This window comes from Protobothrops mucrosquamatus, unplaced genomic scaffold (genome assembly GCF_001527695.2).
Source record: "Protobothrops mucrosquamatus isolate PMUCROS unplaced genomic scaffold, P.Mucros_1.0 scaffold39, whole genome shotgun sequence".
Taxonomy (NCBI): Eukaryota; Metazoa; Chordata; class Lepidosauria; order Squamata; family Viperidae; genus Protobothrops; species Protobothrops mucrosquamatus.
Window position 1 is genome coordinate 723,164 of NW_015386421.1, and position 22,981 is coordinate 746,144.

A 22,981-nucleotide genomic window follows, 5' to 3' on the forward strand; every position below is an offset into this window, starting at 1 on the left:
GAGTCAACCTTGAGCCGGTGAGAATTGAACTGCTGGCAGCTGGCAGAAGTAGCTGCAGTACACTGCATTCTAATCACTGCGCCACCACGGCTTAATGCAAAAGCTGTTCTTATTTTTCTGAACCATCCAATTTTGAAGATAAGATTAAACTAATTTTGTATTGCAGCTCTTACAATTACATCATCTTTTTCCAAGGCCTAGATCAGTGATGGCGAACCTTTTAGAGACCGAGTGCCCAAACTGCAACCCAAAACCCACTTATGCATCGTCGGGTGCCGGGTGGGCGTGGCCCATTGGGTGGGCGTGGCTGCTGTGGTAACAGCAGACTGGGTGGGACTAAAAAGTTCAATCAATCAATTCCAACTTTGCAAGATCTTTTTTTTCCCCGCGAGAAGTTGAAATTGACTGATTGATTGAACCTTTTTTTTTTTTTTGCACACGGCAGCGGAGGCCTAAAGCGAAAAGGTTTTATAAAACCCAGCTGAAGGATTCGGGCGACAGCGCGTGTGCCCACAGAGAGGGCTCTGAGTGCCGCCTCTGGCACCCGTGCCATAGGTTCGCCACCACTGGCCTAGATGAAGGAGTAGAGACCTGCTAAAATTGTCATGAAGACCTCAATCTTATTCTGATTAATGAAACCCCTGGCATTCCTGTAGGTATGACAAATCAGCATACTAGACAAAGCTGTATCTCTCACATATCCTATGTTGAAAAAGAGCCTTGAATAGGAACATCCCCAATCTCAGGGTAAAAGTAATTTCAGAAGAGGAAAAGGGTTACAGGCAAGGAAGAGGAGAAAAGATGAGGAATTAGCAACAGGAGATTTAATCAGTGGATATTCCAATAGTTCAGAGAGTGATGGGAAGAAGATTTGGGGAAGCATAGACAGAGAAGTCTTTAATTCAGTGATCTCTAGACAGAACACAATGAGTGTGGCTGATTGTATTAATGCAATAAAGCTTGCATGTATTCATCAATAAATTGGACTTTGGTAGAAACCTTTTCTGAAGTTTAGTTTTTGAACAATGAGAAGGGATTAGGCAGAGAATAACTAGTCTTCAAGTCGTTAGGGAACATCAATAGGATGGGAGCCACATAGATTTCTGAGAGATTGCATGCCAAAGGACAGTTGCCATGACGGGGGAGGCACACTTCTCAGGTTCCAATACTGTAAATGACACTAATCAAAGAAACTCAGTGTGTGCCAAATATACTGCCATATATGAGAAATTGGTGGTTCCTGGCCCTATGTCATGTAGGGCATTACAGGTAATAATCACCTTGAATTGCAGTCAGAAGCAGATTGGCAACCAATGCAGCTGAGGAACACAGATACCATATGACATACTAAAACATGTTCATCGCCCACGCACGCCGCTACATTCTGCATCAAATGTTTCTGAGTGGTTTTTAAAGGCAGCCCCATGTAGAGCGCATTGCAATAGTTGAGCCTTGAGGTGACACAGGGATAAATGAGTGACTATCTGAAAGGTTACAACTTGTGCACTAGGTTGAGCTATGTGAAGCCCCCCCCCCCATTGCACACGCTGCAAATGGAGACATGCTAGCCCATTCAAGAGTATGGATGGAAGGTCCTTGGATGGAAGGTGGAGGGGGCCCTAATATCTATAACCACTCAATCTTGGAAGGATTAAGTCAGTCATTTTCTTCCTATCTAGGCCCACACAGCCTCCAGGTACTTAGCCAGGACCTTAGCAGCAACATTTGGTCAGTTTGGAATTGAGAGATATAATTGGATATTGATATTACTTAAAGTCTAATTATATTTTCAGTGCTGTAGATGGCTCAGAATAAGAATCTACTTAAGTAGGTTTTTCTTCATCCTTGAATATAAGTTAAGCAAACTTATTCAATAAATTTTTAAGGCCATGAATTTTCTGCTCTGCAGAAAGCAAGTCTGTATCGATACTTTATGATAAGTACATAAACAAAATGCACAATAGAGCTACTACAGCTAAGATGTGAATGATCACTAAATTGCAGCAGAGTTTATATTGTGTATTGTCCTGTTGCCATCTAGTGGCTATCTCTTTTTGCAGCCCTGATCTGATACCGGGTAGCTATACCATAATGCATACTGCAATGATAAACAGATTGGCGGCAGTAATAGAGTTCTTTTTATCTTGATTAGTGTCCCACCCTTTCTAGCTTCAAAGGTAATCACTGAAAGTGATTTCTAGTTTCTTGCCAATGAACACAATTATGCCTGAGCCTGGAATTAATAAAAATTAACTCACAGAAGCTATCAAAGCTTTCTGTCACCTTCAAAGGGATCTATAAGGACTTGGCACATTGCCCACTAATGCTGTTAAAGAGTCTACTTCTTGTGAAGTGAAACCTTGAGTACCGCTTTGTACTAGCCTCAGGGAAACTACAATGCTGAAGGAGGCAGCTGAGCTTAACAGAACCTGTAGAATATCCTCTGCAGACTTGCCTAGGAATTCCTTGATACATTTGAGGCCCATCATCATTAAAGACCTTCTGAGAAATAGCCTAATACAGGGATAGGCAAGCCTTTTTGCAGCCGGTGGCTCTTTTATTTATTTTTGGTGCTGAAGACCACAGAAAGCATGGCAATGATGCTGGACAAAAAAAATCTGTTAGATAAAATCACTGGTCTTGTTTTCAGAAGAGAGCTGTTGGTTTTTAGAAAACTAAGCTTAATAAAAACATTTGAGAGTTAATGCTATTATTACATTTATGTCATAATATTATATTATTTAGTGACTTCCTGCCTAATTGTGGAAAATAGGAGGAAGCAGTATTAGGTGTGTTCACTGCCTTGAGTTACTTATAAAGTAATAAAGGCAGGATAACAAATCTAATAAATAAAATAAGAACATGTGATGTTGAAATGAAGTAGCAGACCTTTGATGTTATAGGCTGGCTAAAAATGGGCTCCATGGTTGTTTTGTCCTGCAAAAGGTCCACTTGACACTTAGAAATTCTAGTACAGAGATCCTCAATAAGTATCACTCTCAGGCTTCTCTATTTAAGCTACCACAATCCCAGAGTAAATCACAAATCATCCTGCATCCATTTTTCAAATGTGGTATCTTGACTACACTACAAGTGACTGGATTCACACCATGCCAAGCCATAAACCTTGAGTTAAAAACCTCGATTGCTGGGTTTACCCATCTTGTTCAATCTAACCAAATAAACAGCATTAAGGCTTATTTTAGTATATTTACCCAGCATATACATGAAAACAACAACTGTTGAATATGATAAATGACATGAATTGATAAAGCTGCATGTGTAAACAGGCAAATTTCAGATGTTCATGCCTTCAAAGTAGCCAAGACTGTTTGAGCTTGGTAAATAGTAGCACAGAAAGCTAGATACAGCCTTCAAACAGCACCACCTATTAGCGTTATTGCACAATCTTATTGTTCGAAGTATTGTCAACAATACTGGCAGGATTAAACAAATACTTAGATAAAATATTAAGAATGACAGAAAACATTTCGTGTGCCATCCCTTAGTATTGAATAAAGGAATACAATTTCCTTGGTAAATGGATGTTAAATCAAGTGCTGAAAACAGTATAAACTACAGCTACTCTTATTCTCTGCAAAAACACTGTAAAGTAGAGGGAAAATGTACTCCAGTAATAGTAGTCAGACTATGCAGTGTACTGTAAATACTGAATACCATTAACTGGAATAGAAGATTATTGCTTTTTAACTTTGTCTCAACTTGCTAGAGACATTTGCATGGCCCCATATGAAAATGAATGCTGGACTAATTTTTTTAGTATAATTCAGAGGGCCCTGATTAAAAGGATGAGATCACTACTTCTGAAACATGTTTTAAATCTTGATAGAAACTTGAAGTGTAATTCAAGAAAAATAAGAGAGCCAACTTGATCTCCCAATCACAGTTTGGTTGCATTTCCATTCTCAAGAAACACATCATATTCCATATATTTCATACTTTTTACTTTTTGTGAAAAAAGCACCCCATACAGTGTATTTTCTCAGAATCCAACATATCTATCTTTGATATGAAGCCTGCAGTTGAAAAGCTTGTTGAATCATTTTTCTCCAGCATTGCATGTATCCAGTCACAGAAAATGCATATATATTGAGGAAAAGGTCTTGGTTAAGCCGATTTTCAAAAATAAGAAAAAAAGACAGCATTTTTAAAAAGTAAGTCATTTGACTTGCAATTCTATAGTTATTTGCATGTCAGTACAGCAGCTCCAAAATTGTAGAGTCGCTCCCCAGTTGGAATCCCTTACAAGCTTTGTAGCCTTTAACAGGTTCTGCTTATTTTTTTTTTTAAAAAAGTCTTTCTGTTGTTCAGTAGCTGTAGAGGGAAAGAGGTGTGTCTTCCATCATGTCATCCTGTAAGAAAGAGAAAAACTTTAATTTTGTGCTAGCCAAGACACTAGTGAGAGATATCTAAGTTATGTACTATATATATTCTTAGTGACTTCTGAACCATCACTTAATGAATCTGAGCCTCTGCCATCTCAAAGAATTACCCTTTGGAACAGACAGATTAGTTAACTAATATTAAGGTACAGTGGCAATGAAGCCATGTCCCAGACCAGATTCTCATCCTTCCTGATGAGAAAGTATATTAGACAGTTCATTAAGCTTGAAATGGGGAACTGATTTAGATAGCTGCCATGGTACCAACTTTTAGACTATTCAAATAAGGCTATTCCATTAATCTGGAAAAAGTATAGCTACAGGCATAGCAATTCCTTTTCTTTCCTAACTCCATGGATATAATAATATTCACTAAATATGTTTGCTACTCTCATACATAATCCTTCACTAATTATATCTGAATGCTCCTAAGGATCTGTTATCAACATTCACCTTTCTATGTACACATTTGTATTGTGACATTTGTTCCTCCCCTTCAAAATCCTAGAACTAGAGGAAAAATAACAAAATGGCTAAAAGCCCAACTGATTACACAGATGCTCACCATAGGCAAGTCCTGGAGACGTCTAAACCGTAGTCTACTGTTATGTTGTCGATACCTCAAGAAACCCAGGAGAGCCAGAATTCCTACTGTCACAACAAAAATTACAACGACAGCAATTACTAGGGGATCCTTTCCTATTGGACTGGCTACTGGTATACTGGGCAGATCTGAAAGCAAGAAGAAGGCAGTAAAATGTAGTTCATCTTTTAAAGCTATGAAGGTGCATTCACATAGCTACATATTTTAATAATCAAAGGAATACATTGAGCTGCATAACTCAAATCCACCATTGTCTTTAGTATTATTTATACAAACGTGCATTGCCTCTCTCAACATGTTTTCCCCAAAATTAATTCCCAACCTAATTTGGAGATGTCAGAGACTGAATATCTTACAGAGCATATGATTTGTCACTGTGCTATATAGTTCTTCCATAGTTTTATCCAAGACTGAGTTTAACTATTTATCAGTTCTCACCAACCCATTCTAAATCATTTATTCTCTAGATGAGACAAAATTGCTAAATGTGTACCTTGATTGTTTCCCACATCAAATACAGTTGTCTTGTGTTCATGTTTAGCTGGTTCCTCTGTCTCTGCTGATATGATTTTGTGAGGTAAGAAAGTAGAGGAGGCAACCTCAAATGTTACTGATCGAGAAGTATTGGATGTGATCACTTGTTCACCAATAGTAGTCCTTGGAGATGATGTGGAGGCAACAGTGTTCTCTTCTGTGAAAGCCTTAGGGTCCATGACTGGCGTGGTATTTGTTGCCAGCCCCGTGGTAATGAATGTAGAAGATTTTGGCTGGGAAGCAGTTGATGTTCCTGCGGAGAAACATTTAACTCTCAGTAAGGGTGAATTCTTCCTTGAGTGAGGAAGAATTTGATGTCACAGCACTTTTATATCCAGAGGCACAGAATTTGCCAAAGAATCCATGACAGCCTTACTACACAGCACACAACCAGCCTAAACGAATACACCAAGACTGAAATACCCCGAATCATGAATCTTATCAATCTCTGCCTAACCACATACAGATAGTCCTCATAACAATTCATTTATGACCATTCAAAGTTACAATAGCACTGAAAAAAATGATTTATGACCATTTTTCACACTTAAGACTGTTGAGGCATCCCCGTGGTCATATAATCAAAATTCAGATGCTTGGCAACTGACACATATTTATGACAGTTGCAGTGTCCTAAGAGTCATATGATTGTCTTTTGCAACATTTTGGCAAGCAAAGTCAGTGGGGAAACCCGATTCAGTTAACAACCATGTTACAAACTTAATAACTGCAGTGATTCACTTAACAACTGTGACAAGAAAGATCGTAAAATGGGGCAAACTCACTTAACAAATGTCTCACTTAGCAACAGAAATTTTGGGCTCAATTATGGTCATAAGTTGAAGATTACCTGTACTTTTAGTTCAACAGACAAATATATAAACAAATCAAAGGCACATACATGAGATCACCACTTTCAGGAATAATAATAGAGAGACTATAGTGCAATGCCTAGAATCAATAGCATTCCCATATATACAACCCAAATATGGATCTGGTATGTAGATGACACCCCTATCATAATAAAAAAAGATCAAGTAGAGCAGTGATGGTGAACCTTTTAGAGACCGAGTGCCCAAAAACCAGGCCTGCCCCCATGCCACCCCCTGCCCCGCCCCCCCATGCCTGCCCACAGGACCACTCACCGCCTCCAGGGCCCGCTGCAGATCACCCAGGCAGCCCAGCAGCGCTATGGCAGCCACACCCTCTGCCCGCGCCCTGCAGCATCAACTGCATGATGGGGTGTGAGGGCAGAGTCTTGTCTACGCTGCCTGGCTGCCATGTCTTTGGCTGCGCTGCTCCGTGTGAGCCACGCTCAAGGGCGAGTCTCCTTCAGGGGGGCTGCTAAAGAGGAGGGGGTCGTGGGGGGAGGCAAGACTGGGGCAACGGCACGTGTGCCCACAGAGAGGGCTCCGAGTGCCGCCTCTGGCACCCGTGCCATAGGTTCGCCACCACTGAAGTAGAGAATTCACATGAAACCATTAACAAAACTTGAAAGGAATAAAATTCACTAGAGAAGAGGAAAACAACAACACACTATCCTTCCTGAATATTCTCATCAGTAGCGGCAGTGATGGCAAATTAGAAACAAGTCTATTGTAAAACCATCCACACTAACCAAGTGCTCCAGTAGCAAAATAACAACCGAGCTTCCCACAAGAGAAACTGTGTATGAACATTTTTTAGATGAGCACAAACACACTGCAGCAACCCTGAACATCAGAAAAAAGAAACAGATCATCTATACAACATCTTACAACAAAATGGATTTCCACACAATGTCACTGAAAAGTGCCTGACCACTCAATCCAATGTAGCACAACCAATACATGTTGTGAAAAGAATAACACTGCCATACATCAGAAACGTCTCAGAAACCACCAATAGACTACTACAATCACATGATATAGCTGTAACACCCAAACCAACCAAAGCCCTCCAAACATCCTAAGTAAACCACAAGACCCAGCAACCCAGGAAGAAAAAAGAGTCAACTTATAGCATACAATGTAAGGATTACATAGACAAAAAGGCAGATCATCCATGAACACCAACTAGCAATCAGAAGACATGATGAAAGTTCCTTAATTTTATAATGCATGGGCAAACCTAACCAGAGTTTCAACTGGGAAACTGTGAGTATCCTAGACAAAGTTGAGTCCAAAAACGCTAGAGATTTCCTGGAAGCCTGGGACTCAAACAAATCAGCCATCAACAGGCACATTAGGCATAAGCAACATCTACTAACTATATCATTCAAAATAGACAATTACAAAGCCAAAAAGGAAACAAAAAGACCAGAAAGCTTTCTCAAGAGCAATCAACACTCAGATAAGCAGAGATTAACATTAAGGTTAACATTAGACTAACAATCAAGAAGCAAACAATACCTCAATCAAGAAATTGCCAAGCAAGCTAACAGTAAACAACAGCCTAATCAAGGAACCATCAAGAGCACTCCTACCAACACTGACAGGGCAAGCCACTGGTATATAAAATGAGAGTAAATCTCATTCTCTACTAGAACTGATGATATTACCTAGTTTGATAATGAAATATCTGCAAGAAAATAACCAAGCTCAGAAAGCACCAAGGACCCTACAGTTCAACCTTGAGCTACAAATTTTCCGTTCTATCAGTAACATATTTTTTAGAATGCTGAGGCAACCGAAATATTTAACCGTAACTCTGCAAACTTAGTTGTTTTTTTAGCTCAGATGGTGTACTCTTTCTTTTTTCCATTTTTGGGAAATACATCTAATGTAAATATCTAATGTAATCTAATATGATGTTTTTACAGGCTGTGGCTACGAAGGAGAATGAGTCATCCTGGCCATATTTATTTAAACTACCTGCCATTATAAATTATTGATAATTGCCCAGTCTTACCTTGTGTCTCCTTTGATTGCAAAATTTCTGTAGTCGGGATCTTACTGCTGGAAGTAAGCAAGGATATGGTACTGTTGTATCTTCTATCATCATCCAGGCCAAACGTATTGGTTTCCAGTAAGTTTGTAGTTGGAGTAAGAAATAAAGAAGGATCAGTGCTACTATTGGAGGCATTATTTTCAGTCTGAGTCTGTATCCCTGTTGTGGTATTCAAATAGCCAGGTGTAGTAGTGGTCAGATAATCCATCTGACCAATGCTGCTGACACTGATTTGTGGGGTGCTTGTGATAATGTCATCCCTACTGGTGGCTGTGGCTTGGAAGCTTCTAGCCTCAGTGTGAGGAAGCGTGAACTGAGAAACTGTGCTGGATGAAGCGGATGACCCATTCTTCCCATCTCCTGGTATAGGGAAAACAAACAGGAAAATAAAATTTGGCAGCATCCTTACAACATATGTCCTTCCCTAGAAGATCAGCTGGAGAAATAAGTAGAAAGGAGAAGAAGTAGATTCATATCCAAAACAATTGCTGTGAAAGGACAGCATATTGGGGAGTAAGTTTTTTTCTAACTGAACTCTTTTCAGAAGATACTGAAGCTGACATATTTTTTACCAAATGAACATTTCCTTCCTCTCATAGAGAAGGCTTAATAAATGGAAGTAATTGGAAGAAATTGTGTACTGTAATACAATTACAGTGTATACATGGTCACCACTGTCAATTCCATGGATAGAATTCAGGCGGTATCACCAGAATTACCACATCATGAATCCAATATATTTTCCCTGAGCTATGCTTGCATTTTTGCAGATTTAACTATGTTTTGGACTGTTCTGATTTCCTTAGAAAAATTGAAAATAAAAGAGACCTTTGTTGTGAAAAATGTTGCTTGGGGGGAAGGGTGGACACCACTTTCAGACTTTTGGACCATCAGATCCAGATTTCATAAACTAGACTCTGATTTGAGAGTGGAAAAAGGGAATTACATGCAACTGTATTAATACAAGTGGTAGTTGGCACCAGGTCACTTTGCCTGGGCTTAGAAACTAAACAGGACTGGACTTGATTAGTTCTTAGATGAGAGCATTAGGGAATGCCAATTTTTTTTATTAGGCAGACAGAAAACAATACACATGCAAAACCTGGGTGTGCCTATTTCATTCCAATTAGAACATGGAGGATTTTAGATTAAATATTCATTCAGATTTTCTCTCTGGCTTGAAAATAGTATTTTGTATTGCTCTTTACCCACCTTAACTCTTCTAGATTGACAAACGGGATTTGAACAATATTGTGATCCTAAACATGAAAACTGGGACACAGCAATCTTATGTAACATGTTCCAAAGCACCAACTTTACAAAAAAGGTCCTCTCTTGATGCAAAATGAAACTAATAAGTATTAGATAGATCAGGGGTCCCCAACCCCCGGGCTGTGGACTAGTACTGGGTTGCGGCACGCCAGCAACTGGTCCGCACAAACAAGGAAAGCCCCATCCGCAGGATGCAGGCAGCACACAAAACCACTGGTCCGCAGAAAAACCTCTCCCCATGGAACCGGTTTCTGGTGCCCAAAAGGTTAGGGACCTCTAAGATAGATTAATAGTAGTAATGAACCATTCACAGCAGCAGCATCCTGGAGACCAAACACAGTAAACTTGTTTCTTACAATTCCTACATTTACATCCTGAAAAAGTTCTTATTCCTGTGTTCAATGTTTTCTTTCTCATTTACAATGCTTCTAGAGAGGACATCTGAAAGTCAAAAGACATCTGAAAGTCAAAAGGAACTTAACTAACAGTAAAAAAAAAACAACAAAAAACAAACCTCCATGTCAAATCCCAAACTACCATAGGTAATATTTATTTAAAGTATTTGTACTTCTAATATTTATTTCATTATAGAAAAAACAACCTAGCGCCCATTTAGTATTAATTAAATTAAAATGTAATATTGTACTACTTGAGGTACTTTTTGTAGGAAAAACCTCAAAATTAGTTTTCTTTTCTATGCAAAGAAGAGGTAGTGGATAAAAGTAGTTAAGAAATTAGACAAAAATATCTGAATAAACCACTTTTCCCTAAAAATTGTGCCCACAGTACAGGTAATCCTCAACTTACAACCACAATTGAGCCCAAAATTCCTGTTGCTAAGAGAAACATTTGTTAAGTGAATTTTGCCCCATTTTATGACCTTTCTTGTCACAGTTGTTAAGCGTTGACTTTGCTTGTAAGAAAGTCACAAAACCCCGGGACACTGCAACTGTCTTAAATATGAATCAGTTGCCAAGTGTGTGGATTTTGATCACATGGCCATGGGAATGCTGCAATGGTCATAAGTCACTTTTTCAGTGCTGTTATAACTTTGAATGATCACTAAATGAACTGCTGTAAATTGAGGACTACCTATATACTTCTATAGTATTCTAAAGCCCAATTTCTAAGTCCTTAAAGCAGGGGTCCTCAAACTTGGCCACTTTAAGACTTGTGGACTACAACTCCCAGAATTCCCAGCATGGCTGGCTAGGGAATTCTGGGAGTTGAAGTCCACAAGTCTTAAAGTGGCTAGGTTTGAGAACCCCTGCCTTAAAGCATCACATGAGATTGTTTTCTACAATAAACTAGCACAACTGTTCTCTAGTCTAGAGCACTGAAAGTTGCCAGCATGTGGAAATTTAATCTATTGGTTGCTATCCCTACTTAAAAGTAATGTTCTGCCATGTACTATTCTGTGGAATAGTGACTTGAATCACAGGATATGAAAGCATTATATTTATTTCCAGATTTTTAATCAATTTGTTAAACATAGCTGCATTAAATATATTTAATACCTACTTTGTATATTTCAGGTTCTTTATATTCTCTCTAGAATCATTTGACCAATCAGTAACTGGGTTTAATTTAATTTAAATGCATAAGATTTCATGAACAGCAACATCTGATGAAATGTACAACCAGACCTTTTTTTGGCCACTACAAGTGGCCAATCAGTAACTGAGTTCATATATCCTGGTAAGTGATAATATGGTTTGTTTGATTTGGCCCTAATATAATGGGTGATCTAGTCATTATGAAGTTAAAAAATCAGGAATCTGGTGGCATTTGTAGATCTGAAAAGATGCTACCATCCTCCTACACAGTCATTTCTGACTTAGCGCCTAGTGTATAAATCCAATCAAAGGCAGTACTTGACCATCCTAATCTATTGCACAAGTCTGAGACAAGACAGGTAGAAGAAGAACTACATATACTATTTGAGGCGTTTGGAAGACAGGTAGGATCTAATGTTTTCTAAACTAATTAAATAAAAAATAAATGTGTATAATACAGTCTACTAGTTTAATGTCATCGTAGGTACAGCATATAGCAGATGATAGGTCTGAGACAGAAATTTTATATTAAGATTTGACTAATATACTTGTGCCAATTTACACTTGCATCCCCTCCCCATATTAACATGTAGCCCGCTTACATGGCACGTTTTACTTCTCAATCTTTTCTTCTGCTGTGATTTCTCCCCAATATTTCATTTCCCACCAAACAGTGCTTGCATTTTCCTTGAACATGAATTGTATTTTCCAGTCCATTGACATTATAACTTTTATTGGTAAAAATAGTTTTAACTGGTAGAACTAAGTTATCAGCATTTGCCTTTTCTCCCTCTGACCTGAGAGAGAGAAAAAAAAAAAATGCAGGTAAGAAATCTTGGTGTGGTGATGATTTAAGCTGAAAAGCTACTTTCCTACACAATGCATAACAGTGCTGTTGTGAATGACTACATAATCTTTATTTTTAAACATATACCCATATAGAGCATAGCTGTGGTAATGTGCATATTCTAACCAAATTTAAGAAAAATAAAAAGCAATGTAAAGCTGCACCAGGGCCTCTTGCTTCATAATTGCAGTGCTACCTTATAATTTATACCACTTGCCTGCCTATGCTTTAAACAGACATAATCTTTTAAAATGTGTGTACTCTTCGTAGGAACAACATTATGCATTGTATGGCTATGGATTGGTACAATGAATGCTACACTGTTTTCATTAATACATACATCAACCTAAATCAACCACTGTTGATTTAGGTTACTGTACATGTTAATCTGATGTACAATCTGGCTAGTAATTCCTTAGAACAGTGGTTCTCAACCTTTTTAATGCCGCGACCCCAACCAGTCGTAAGTCGAGGACTAAACCGGTCGTAAGTCGAAGACTAAACCGGTCGTAAGTCGAGGACTACCCAACCGGTCGTAAGTCGAGGACTTTCCCTGCCCGGGAGCGCCACGCATGCATGGTTCCACCCCCTGCGCCGGCCGAGGCATAGCTGCCAAGCGGCAGAGACGGAGCAGGCCGACCACCAGCTGGCCCAGCCCAAGGGAGGTAAGGCACCCGCCGGAAAAGGGGAGAAAAAATGGCGGACAAAAAAAATGGCAGACAAAAAAAATGGCGGACAGCCTTGCTTGGCGACCCCCGTGAAATGGTCGATCGACCCCAAATGGGGTCCCGACCCACAGGTTGAGAACCACTGCCTTAGAAGAAATAGAGACACTTAGAGGAGAGATTGTCTTTATCTCTCAGCTCAGTTTTTGCTCAGTAATAAAGTAACTCTCATACAATATTCGTATGGCACCCTTCTTCAAAAGAGTTCAAAACTGCATATACTACCTTCCCGAACCTGGTATTCTCCAGTTGTATTGGGTCTCCAGTTCCCAAGTTGACTGGGAATGTTGAGAACTGCAGTCCTTATGGGGATGAAGCTGAGAAAGGCTGATGTATATGATGAACCCATTGTGACCAGATAAAATTGATATTTGCCTGTATATGTTACATTTGCCCAGAGCATTTAATTCAAAGAGTAATGTGTTGTAAGAACTTTAAGGGGAAAAAGTTATGTTTGCTTGCCAAACTGTTTCAAGACACTCTTTCATTCATCCCAGTGCTTATACTAATATAGAGTGCACAAATACAAAACATTAATTGCAAGCCAAAAGTAGAAGCCCAAGAATAAACATATTACCTGAGCACAAAATATTCTAAAAATGGTTAACAGCAAGTGAAAGAAATATATCAATATTTGTCTAAAAGCTTTATAAATAGAATAAGCTATTTCAACAGGACACTCAGTTAAGGATTCTCTTCCATAATCAATAGTACACAGATTGTATTCAACAAATCTGTTTCTGTGTATATTGTATTCTTTGCACAAGACCTCTTGAACTGAACACATCCCATTCAATTTTCAAATTTGGCAAATCCACAATGACTATGTGTTACACACTGCTTCCAGTATATTTATAACTTCAACAACTGAGCAGTGCTGGGAATTCTTTCTTAAAAAAGAAACCAGTGCTTATTTGGACCAGTTCTTGTTTTTTACTTCAAAGGAATCATTTTATAAACAGTAGTGAGCTTGGCAAATTTTTAATAAGCATAGACTTTCTTCTAGCATAATTAGCAAAAGAGGGAAAGTTATCAGTTGAGTTATCAGTTGAACAATCTGATAACTGATTAATCTGTAACAGTGACTACAACTTAATAAATTGTGGGAGAAGAGGTGAAGAAAAAGGAGGAAGATTGCAGTCCACAAATGTTTTATACTGATCTTTTTTTCCACTCCAACCTCATTTTATGTTAGAAGCCAATGATATTCACAATAAACAATCTAAAAAAAAATACCAACAAGTATTTACAAAGAAAGATAATCCTAAATTTATACTTGCACCTAAACAAAGATTAGATTTTTTTTTAAAAAAAAAAAACTAATTTTCCATTTTTTTCATATTCTCAGGTAATTGAGGATAACCGTTTCATTTAAAAAATAAATCATCTGAAGAAATCTTTCTTTCAGCTAAATACATCATTTTTTGTCTTCAGAAAAAGTTTCCTAAACATTTCCAGATGATAAAAGCTCTTTACTGATTCACTTATTAGCATTCTTTATAAAGCTTTGGAAGAAAATATGACAATAAACTAAACCTTAATTTGACATCAATGTAACTTTTAATATCCAGTTTTTGATTATAATATTTTTAGGAAGATGAGATATCTATCTGAAGAATCCTTATGATGACAGGATAAAATGCTCCATCTTCTCCTTCCCAAATGTAAATTGGGAAGTTCACATTTCATAGTCAAATGAATTTGAAATCTTATATATGCAATGTGAAGATAAACACATTTGACTTTCTTACATGACTGTTATAAAGGTTACTGCAATTAAAACCTGAAAGTGCTATAAATATGAAATTGCTAACAGATACTGCAAAATTTCCACAGAATCTTTATACTGACAGGAAATGTACAGCACCTGCCCTTAGTCAATATTTTCTTTTTCAACTGTAAATATAATTGTTCTCTTTTAATGCACTCTACAACCAGCAAAAGGAACATTAACATCTAAACATGTTTACATTTTTAAAACTACAGTGGGGATTAAATAGAAAGATGTATCACTTGAAATTTAACTAAAAACATCAGGTTTTGCATGAGTGTGTTTTCAAGGGAAATTACCTGCATATATTTATGGTGCTATTGCCTTTTCACTTTTTTCTCTTTTCCCCTAATCCAAAGAAAAATCAAAATGCTTAATCCATGATGAGAGAGAGGGAGGGAGGGAGGGAGGGAGAGAGAGAGAGAGAGAAGGAGGGAGGGGAGAGGGGGGAGAGAGATATTTTGTGTTTTGTTTGAAATTTATGGAGAAAATTAAACTTTGGGAATATAGTTTTTGACATTCTGCATAATCATAGAGTTGATAGAAATTGTACATCTCTGATTTATACCCTGTCATTCTTAAAAAAAGAATCTGGCAAGATAGCGTTAAGTGTAGTCATATGTCATTTTAACCTTTATCAACAAATATTTATGATGAAGATACATCATTGCAAACAAAAATGGTCTTTTCATTAATTTTTGTATCTATATTAGCTAATAATGTTCAAATTGGTAATTGTTATTAATCCTTTACCTCATTATAAGTAGTGAACATAAAAGGAAATACTGTTCCATACAAATTTAAAATCTCAGCTTATAAATTATTTATATAAATCAACCAAAATAATAAAGTCACACAAAGTATCTCTACAGTAATCTATTGACAAGAGTGAATAAAAATATCAGTTAAGTAACTCTCATAAATGCACTCATCTATTTGAATATAGTTTGAGGTATAATGTTTGTATCCTTACAAGACCATAACATGTCAGTCTGACATTTGTGAAATGAGACCTTGAAAACTTGCATAAAGTTCTAAGCCTTATAAAACATACTGGAATTAAATTAAAGAACAGAAGTGGCATGCAAATCTGAGTAAATAAATCAATGACACTGAACTTACATTTTTAAAAACATCCTCTATATATCTATCTGGATAGAGTAGCTGATTTAATTGACACTGTCAAAGTATGTATGAAGAACTGTACAGCACTGTGTTTTTGGATGCAGCCAGCCCCGCTCTAAAATTATTTTAAGTGTTCTAAAAATCTCTTATCTTCTGTAGATTTCTCTCATTTTATGGACTCAGGTATTAAATAAATATGTTACTTTGTTAACTGGTTAATATATAGGATATATAAATACCATTATCAAAATGCTATGGTCTTCTAAATTAGGGGTCATCAACCTTGGCAACTTTAAGACTTGTGGACTTCAACTGGACTTCTGGGAGTTAAAGTCCACAAGTCTTAAAGTTGCCAAGGTCGACGTCCCCTGTTCTAAATAGCCTGAAAGTGTGATTTAAAAAATTGCTTTAGAACCAACAGTGCCTGGAGCCGTAGAATTATAAGTAGATAAGAAAGGGAACAATTCACTTGTCTTCATTCATGTAGTCCTTTTGTTTTTCAAATCAGTGCTAGGAAGCTTGGATTTAAAGAAGTTCTACAGTGATTGTTACTTTGGACCCCAAGAGAAAGAGCCCTTGGAACAGGCATGCCTGAATTCACAAATGCTTAACTTGTTTACTGGGTTCTCCTTAAACATAGACTTATAAACCAATCAAACAGATTGAATTTGCCTAACACGCTACTACACATACATATGCACAAAATCAAAGTTTTGAGTTCAGAGGCTAGGTATGTAACTGGCAAGTACAGCTACTGGATCTATAACTGACCCAGTTAGGTACATTGTATAAACACGCCTATTTGGGCAGAAGAAGTCTCACCTTCCCATATCCCATCTCATTAAGATGACCTTGTGAGAAACATTCACCGGTCAGAAATTTGACAGAGTCACTAAGTGAAGCAGCAAGCAGCTTATTGAAAAATACATTTTTGCAAGAACAGGTGGCTAGCAAAGCAGGCCCACCCAAAGATAGATTTCAGCACCATTTTATTCCCTAAGCCCAAAGCACAAGTCCCTCCCTTGCCACCCCATGTGACAAGGCCACAAATTTACACCCTATCCGAAATGCCTAATTCCCCCATGTGAATCCCCTACTGGTGTCCTACCGGTGTTCCCCATTTGCTTTTGCCCTTTCTAAGTTAGTTTCCCTATTAGCAGTGTGTGCGTGCACTTTTGCCTAGCCTACAGGTCCTGTTCTCTTGAACCCATCTGCATAGGCATAAGCAGTTAGTTTCATTATTATGTGCAAGCTCTTATGGTTAATGTTTATGGAGATTCTCAGTCGACTGGAATTTCTTGTTTTTGAGGGAATATGAACGGATTTCCAGAAAACATTGCAGACTACTACAGGAACCATTTGCACTTCAGTTTGAGATGCAGAGAACACAGACTCATCCTGGACAGCCTGAGCCTGTCTTCAACAGCGAAGGGACACTGAGCAGAAAACATCCTGCAGCCAAGAAGGCCCCACACACATCTGCACTACTCAGGTGACCCTGAAGACACAGACAAACCTCAATGACTCTCTAAAAGAATGCAAATGATCAGCTGTCTGCAAGAAATAAAAATCCTTCCATTCCCCACCATCCAGTCAGAACTGAAAAAGTTTCTAGGATGAGAAGCGAAATGTCTTCAAAGAAAAACAAGGAAGTCCAGTTGCCTCCTGAAAGAGCACCTTTGGGACTCTTATGGTTACACTGTCAGCTAGCTTATTTTAAGAGCGCAGACAGTTCCTGTTCTTCTAAACCTTTGCTTTTTCTTGTTATTCTAGGCCACATTCATTTTCCAAGTATTTGTTAAACTTGGTCCGATGCAAAAACAAGATTTTTATTTTCCACATCCAGAACCCCCAAATCTTAAATCTGCAATCAGTAAATGCTTTGAAGAAAATATTCTAACTCTGCAGCAAATGCACCAAAGAAAGAAAATTGTGACTTCTTAGGTAACAGAAATGAAAAAAAAATCTAGCAAGCAAGGAAAAGCCATGAATTGCTGCTAAGCAATGTAGATAAACGTATAACCTGAGTGAAAAAGAGAAAGCCAGGTTTTGAACCAGAGCTCTGACCCAAACTGTTCTGAATGCTGGCAGTCTACTTGTAAAAAATACAAATAAAAGGTAAGAGCATTTCTGGGTGTATTTTCCAAACTACTGTTGTGATCAAGCCTTATTTGAGTTCCCAAATGCCCTGGTGGTGGACGTGGCAGCTCTAGCACCACTCATTCGGTAAACAACAAGCCCAACGGATAGTGAGGGCCTGCATTAAACCTTGGAGCTTCACGTCCGGGGAGAAGAACTGAGTGCCAGTCCTAAGGAAAGGCACCCCATAGCCCATCACCCAGTGAACTAAGGAAAGTCTGAATCTCTAGGAAATTTAGGCTGAAAGCGAAGTAAAGAGAAAGGCTTAACGCAGGCAGGAGAGCACCGCCTTCTTAGATGGCAGAAAATTTGGCGCGTCCAACCCAAAGAAGACGGGCAGACTCGCCAGGGGGAGGGCTGCCAGGGACTTTTGGTTTTGCAATGGCTTCTGAGGTTCCTCAAAAGTTTGGGATACTTCCAACCGCGCCTGCTTGCACCCGAGACCCGACCTCTCAGGAGGGATGGAGCGAGTGGTGCACGTACCTGGCAGAGACAGGAGGCTTCCAGCGAGGAAGCAACAAACGGTCGCGAGGTTGGAGAGGGAGCGACGAATTCCCACCATGGTGGGCCGGCCCTAGCGGCGATCGGTCAGGGCAAGAGAGAGAAAAAAGAGAACCGGCGCCCCCGGCAGCGTCTGTAAAGATCTGGTCGTGGAGAGTGAGTCACTGCCACGTGGTTCATTCACAAACACAAGGACGGGACTAGTCGGGACGTGTTGCGGCCTCTTTTTCTCTCCCCAACTCTTGCAAAAAATGCCCGAGTTTCTTCAGTCCTCCCGCATCATTCACAGGACTCTCGCGCCCCTTGCAAAAACTGTCGGGGCCGCCCCCTCTTCCAGCTGAAACTCAGAAGCCGGGGCTTTCTCCGCAACTGGCCAGAGTTTTTCTAATCTAGAAGTTCAACAAGAGGAGCCGATACGAAGGGTTTGCCTGGTCGGTAGCGCAACGCTCTGTCCCACTGACGGAGTCTGGAAACAGACCGACCGGCGCTGCGAGAACAGCTCCGCCCCTTCACCGTCGGCGCCGGGGGGGTTCAAAGCAGACCATCCTCTCCGCGATTGGTGACGGAAGGAGTTTTGGGAATCTGTTTAACATTCATCCGTGCTGGCTGAACCGTCTGATTGCCCTGAATGGAGAGAGGACACGCGAAGGGGAATCTGGAAGTACTGTCCGCAGATCTGAAAAAAGTTTCAGATTATATGTTTACCTTTTCTGAGCGGACACGCCTATAATGCTTCATTAAAAATAGCATCTAATAGGTTTACCCAACTAGGTGGCAGCACTTAGCTCATCCTGGCTGATGTTGGAAAGGTAAGCTACATGTATCTGATTAGGACTTGGGAGGCAGATATTCCCGCTAGGGTGAATCGTGAAAAATCCTGGAAAAAAGAAAAGGCAAAACATTTCCAAAAAAAAAAAAGCTACACGGATCCGTCGTCACCAGGCAGGAAAACTCAAACGTGTCCCGGTTTGGGGCATTTCCCTGGCACTTAAATGCAAAACAAATATACCTTGGCAGCTATAATATTGATATGTGAAGGTAGACAATTGGGTAAATTGTGTTTACATAAATCAGAAGCACGTTGTGTGATAGCAGCTAATGTGTGTTCACACATTAATTATGTGTTTGGTGTGCTTTGTGAATCCAACAATTGTGGTTTATAGACCATAATTTATTATTTGATATGTCTGAATCTGAATGGAGCCTATAATGTTTATTCAATAAACTATAGTTAAGCAAAGCAGGGCCTGGCTTATTTATATTGTTACTAATAGTTACTAATAGCTTGCTAACCAACTCTTCACCTTAAATTTTCTGTACTATTCATAAAATATAATAAACATGAAACAGGCTGTAATATGAACATTCCAGGGAAAATAGAGGAATCCAGAGGTAAAGTTGAAAAAAGAATCAAGTGAAATAAACATCATTTTAGCCCCAAGAAAGAAATTGAAGATAATTCTGCTTTGATCGTTTTTGGCAAAAGAGAGTGCAGAAGTAAATACTTTCAACTTTTCAAATTGTTGTTTATGTAACCTACAACAATATAGGAGAGTTCCAATAATTATTGTGATATCTGTTTCTTGACCTTGCCTATCTCAAAAAGCTGACACTTGATTAGAAAATTAAATATACATTATAGCAAAAGTATCTGAATAGTTACTTAGAATGCTACTGAAGGAAATTATAGACGAACACAAAAGAGTGTCTTGGAGAAAATATATGATGTGAGAAAAAAACTAAATTGTCAGATGTTGACTCTCTTTATTATTAAGAGGAAGGGAAAATGCTGTCAAAGATTTTCTTCTCTGGATAAGCCAGAGAATGTTTTGACATTCTATAAATGTTGAAAAGTTGATTGTGAATTTCTAATTTTCAAATAATTAGCAATTTTAGAAAAATAATGTTTTATTTTTAAAGCGTTTTATGAAATATACTTTGTAAAATAGTGTACTTCTGAGTGAAAACTACAAAGTAGTGGTTATGCATCATTTTACATAAATTTTGTTAGATACAATGGCAAAATGATAACGAAAATACACTGCAGAAGACATCCATTGTATGGTACTTGAGAACAACTATAACAAACAATAAACTATGCACTATTTTAATGGATAAATTTAGTGACTGACAGGAGAACTAGTTTGCTAAAACTTGTCATAGATGTATGACATTCTTTAAAAGTAATATGTCCATTTAACCTATGAGTAATTATGAAAATCAAGCATTTGCATTGAAATATAATTATATGTGTAATGAAGGGCAGGATTAATTACTACTAATTAATAGAATTGCTAAAGGCAAATAAGCTTCACTGTGTATAAGGAAAATTGCATTTCTAATGCAGACACATGACCTTTTGGGAAAATACACATTTTGGCTATTCTGCTATGCCAGGCTATAGATTACAACAATTATTACATCGGCAACCAGTATGAGCCATGATGAATCATTATGTGCCATGACATCAACGCAAAATGATGCAAATTTATAATTTGCCCATGCACCTAACCTCCTCATAGCATACTTTCTTAATATTAGCACAAACTATCTTGGACTAGTAGCAAATAAATTAGAGCAGGGGTGTCAAAGTCGCAACCTCACGTGACATGTTGTGACGTATCGTGACTTTTTCTCCATTGCCGGCAATGGAGTGGGCACGGTTTTGGCATGGCGTATCTGGCCCGTGGGCCGGCAGTTTGACACCCCTGAATTAGAGGAAATTTTGTGGTGTCCTAGAGATGAAGCTCTCATCTCACAATCAGGAGGCTGTGGGTTCAGTCCTAGGTAGTGGCAGATATTTCTCTCTCTGGGTGCAAAGAAAACATATCTGCTGGGAACTCCATATAGGTGTCAGGAAGGGCATCCGGCCAGTAAATCCAGTTGCCCCAGATTGACCCCAATGCAAGGGATTACAGGATCATTAAAAGAAAAAAAATGACCTAGTGTTTACTGTGGCTAGTTGGCTGACAGATTATGCAAGATTAAATCCAATTAGAGGGGTTAGTTTTTATGCAGTGTGTTTTGCAGAGCCAGCCAATTGGCCAAATGCAGTAAAACATAGTTTAGTGTTGTGTGAATAAACTTACTGAATAATTTAGCCAACCAGATTTTACTTACCTAGTATATTTTGCCCATGTAATGACTTTTGAAGAAACTATATTGGCTATCTTAAACAGACTTAGAAGCTTTCAAAGTATAACTGGATGATGATGTGAATAAAATTGAACTGAGGGGACCATTTCTATCTTAGTTTTATTTATCTATTTATCCTATTCAGCTTGTACAGCTTCCCTGTAAACATGCAACTCTGAGCAGCTAAAATCCAAATAAAATAACAAAACCACTAGCAAAAGTCAAAGCCCAACGAGGCACTTCATATCACTATATAAATCAACTCCCTAAATGTGATCTTATCAAACTTCCTGGTCCGAAGTCTGAGAGAAAAAACAAGACAAGCTAGGTGAGAACCATCCTGATCTTGGAAGCAATTCCACAAGGTAGGCACAGTATCAGAAGATACATCTGGATCCCATCAACTCACTTCAGAGGGTTGTTGTGGGGAAAACAGGAAAAAGGATATTAGATTTGTTTGCCACCTTAAGTTATTTATACAAATAATAAAGGCGGTATAAAAATACATTTAAAAATCATAAAAATGATATTTTTAGAAGATGGGCATGTCCATCCTGTCATATTTTCTGGATTGGGCAGAAAAAACTGCAGGCAGGCTATTTTGCAAATGATCTGGCCCTGTGCCTGAAGGGGTCTCTAAATATAACCAGCATCTTTTATTGTAGAAACTTGTTTGGGGCCAATTGCAGCTCACAAAGAAGTGGTATTATATGTTCATATTATGGCATGCCCATAACGTGTACTGCTGCATTCTGGACCAGATGCAGCTTCTGAGTAATCTACAAGGACAGTTTCATGTAGTTCATTGCAGTTATCAGACAGGAGGTAACCAAGGTATGAGTGAATGTGAGCAGAACCTCCATTTAGGAATGAGCTCAGTTGGTGCGCAATATAGATTTTTGTAAGAACTCTTTTAGCCGTGATTGCTACCTAGTCTTTAAGAAGGGACCAAGTATCTAGAAGAAACCCCAAATTACACACCAGTTTTATTTGGGAAAGCCCAACCTAATTCATTAATGGGAAATGACCAGATCTAGGGCAGGCCTTAAAAATATAGCCATTCAGGTTGCAGTGACTTGGATGGGAAGAAAGAGGTGTGTAGATATCACTCTAGCAAGATGGCAATCTGGGGATATTATCAAAGTGGGAAAATAGTTATATTTTGATATTCTTACCATGAGAAGATAATTCTTAAAGATTATCTTCCGCTCTCTTCTGCCATTTTATCTCCCAGAGTTTCTTTGGAAACCAGAGGCCTCCTTGGAATCCATGAACAGAGAAGTAGCACAGGTATAATCTGGGTGAAAGCTACTGTCACCCCTGAAAGGGGATTGCTCTGCCAGCATTCCAGAACAAACACAAATGCTTTGAGAGACTTTTTCAGACATAGCATTAATTGTCGATACTTATTTCAGTAATGTCTCATATTTTCATTCCTTTC

At 38.6% G+C, this 22,981-nt stretch overlaps 1 protein-coding gene across 1 annotated transcript; it reads right to left on the reverse strand.

The window, feature by feature from the left end:
• Nucleotides 1–3,491: 3,491 nt before the first annotated feature.
• Nucleotides 3,492–18,510, reverse strand: LOC107283424. The gene is made up of 5 exons (XM_015811323.1): nt 18,388–18,510; nt 8,431–8,829; nt 5,501–5,794; nt 4,969–5,135; nt 3,492–4,373 (listed from the first exon to the last, which is right to left on the reverse strand). Exons 1-5 carry the CDS (start codon nt 18,464–18,466, stop codon nt 4,329–4,331), a joined length of 984 nt encoding a protein of 327 aa, XP_015666809.1. The 5' UTR covers nt 18,467–18,510; the 3' UTR covers nt 3,492–4,328.
• Nucleotides 18,511–22,981: the final 4,471 nt, after the last annotated feature.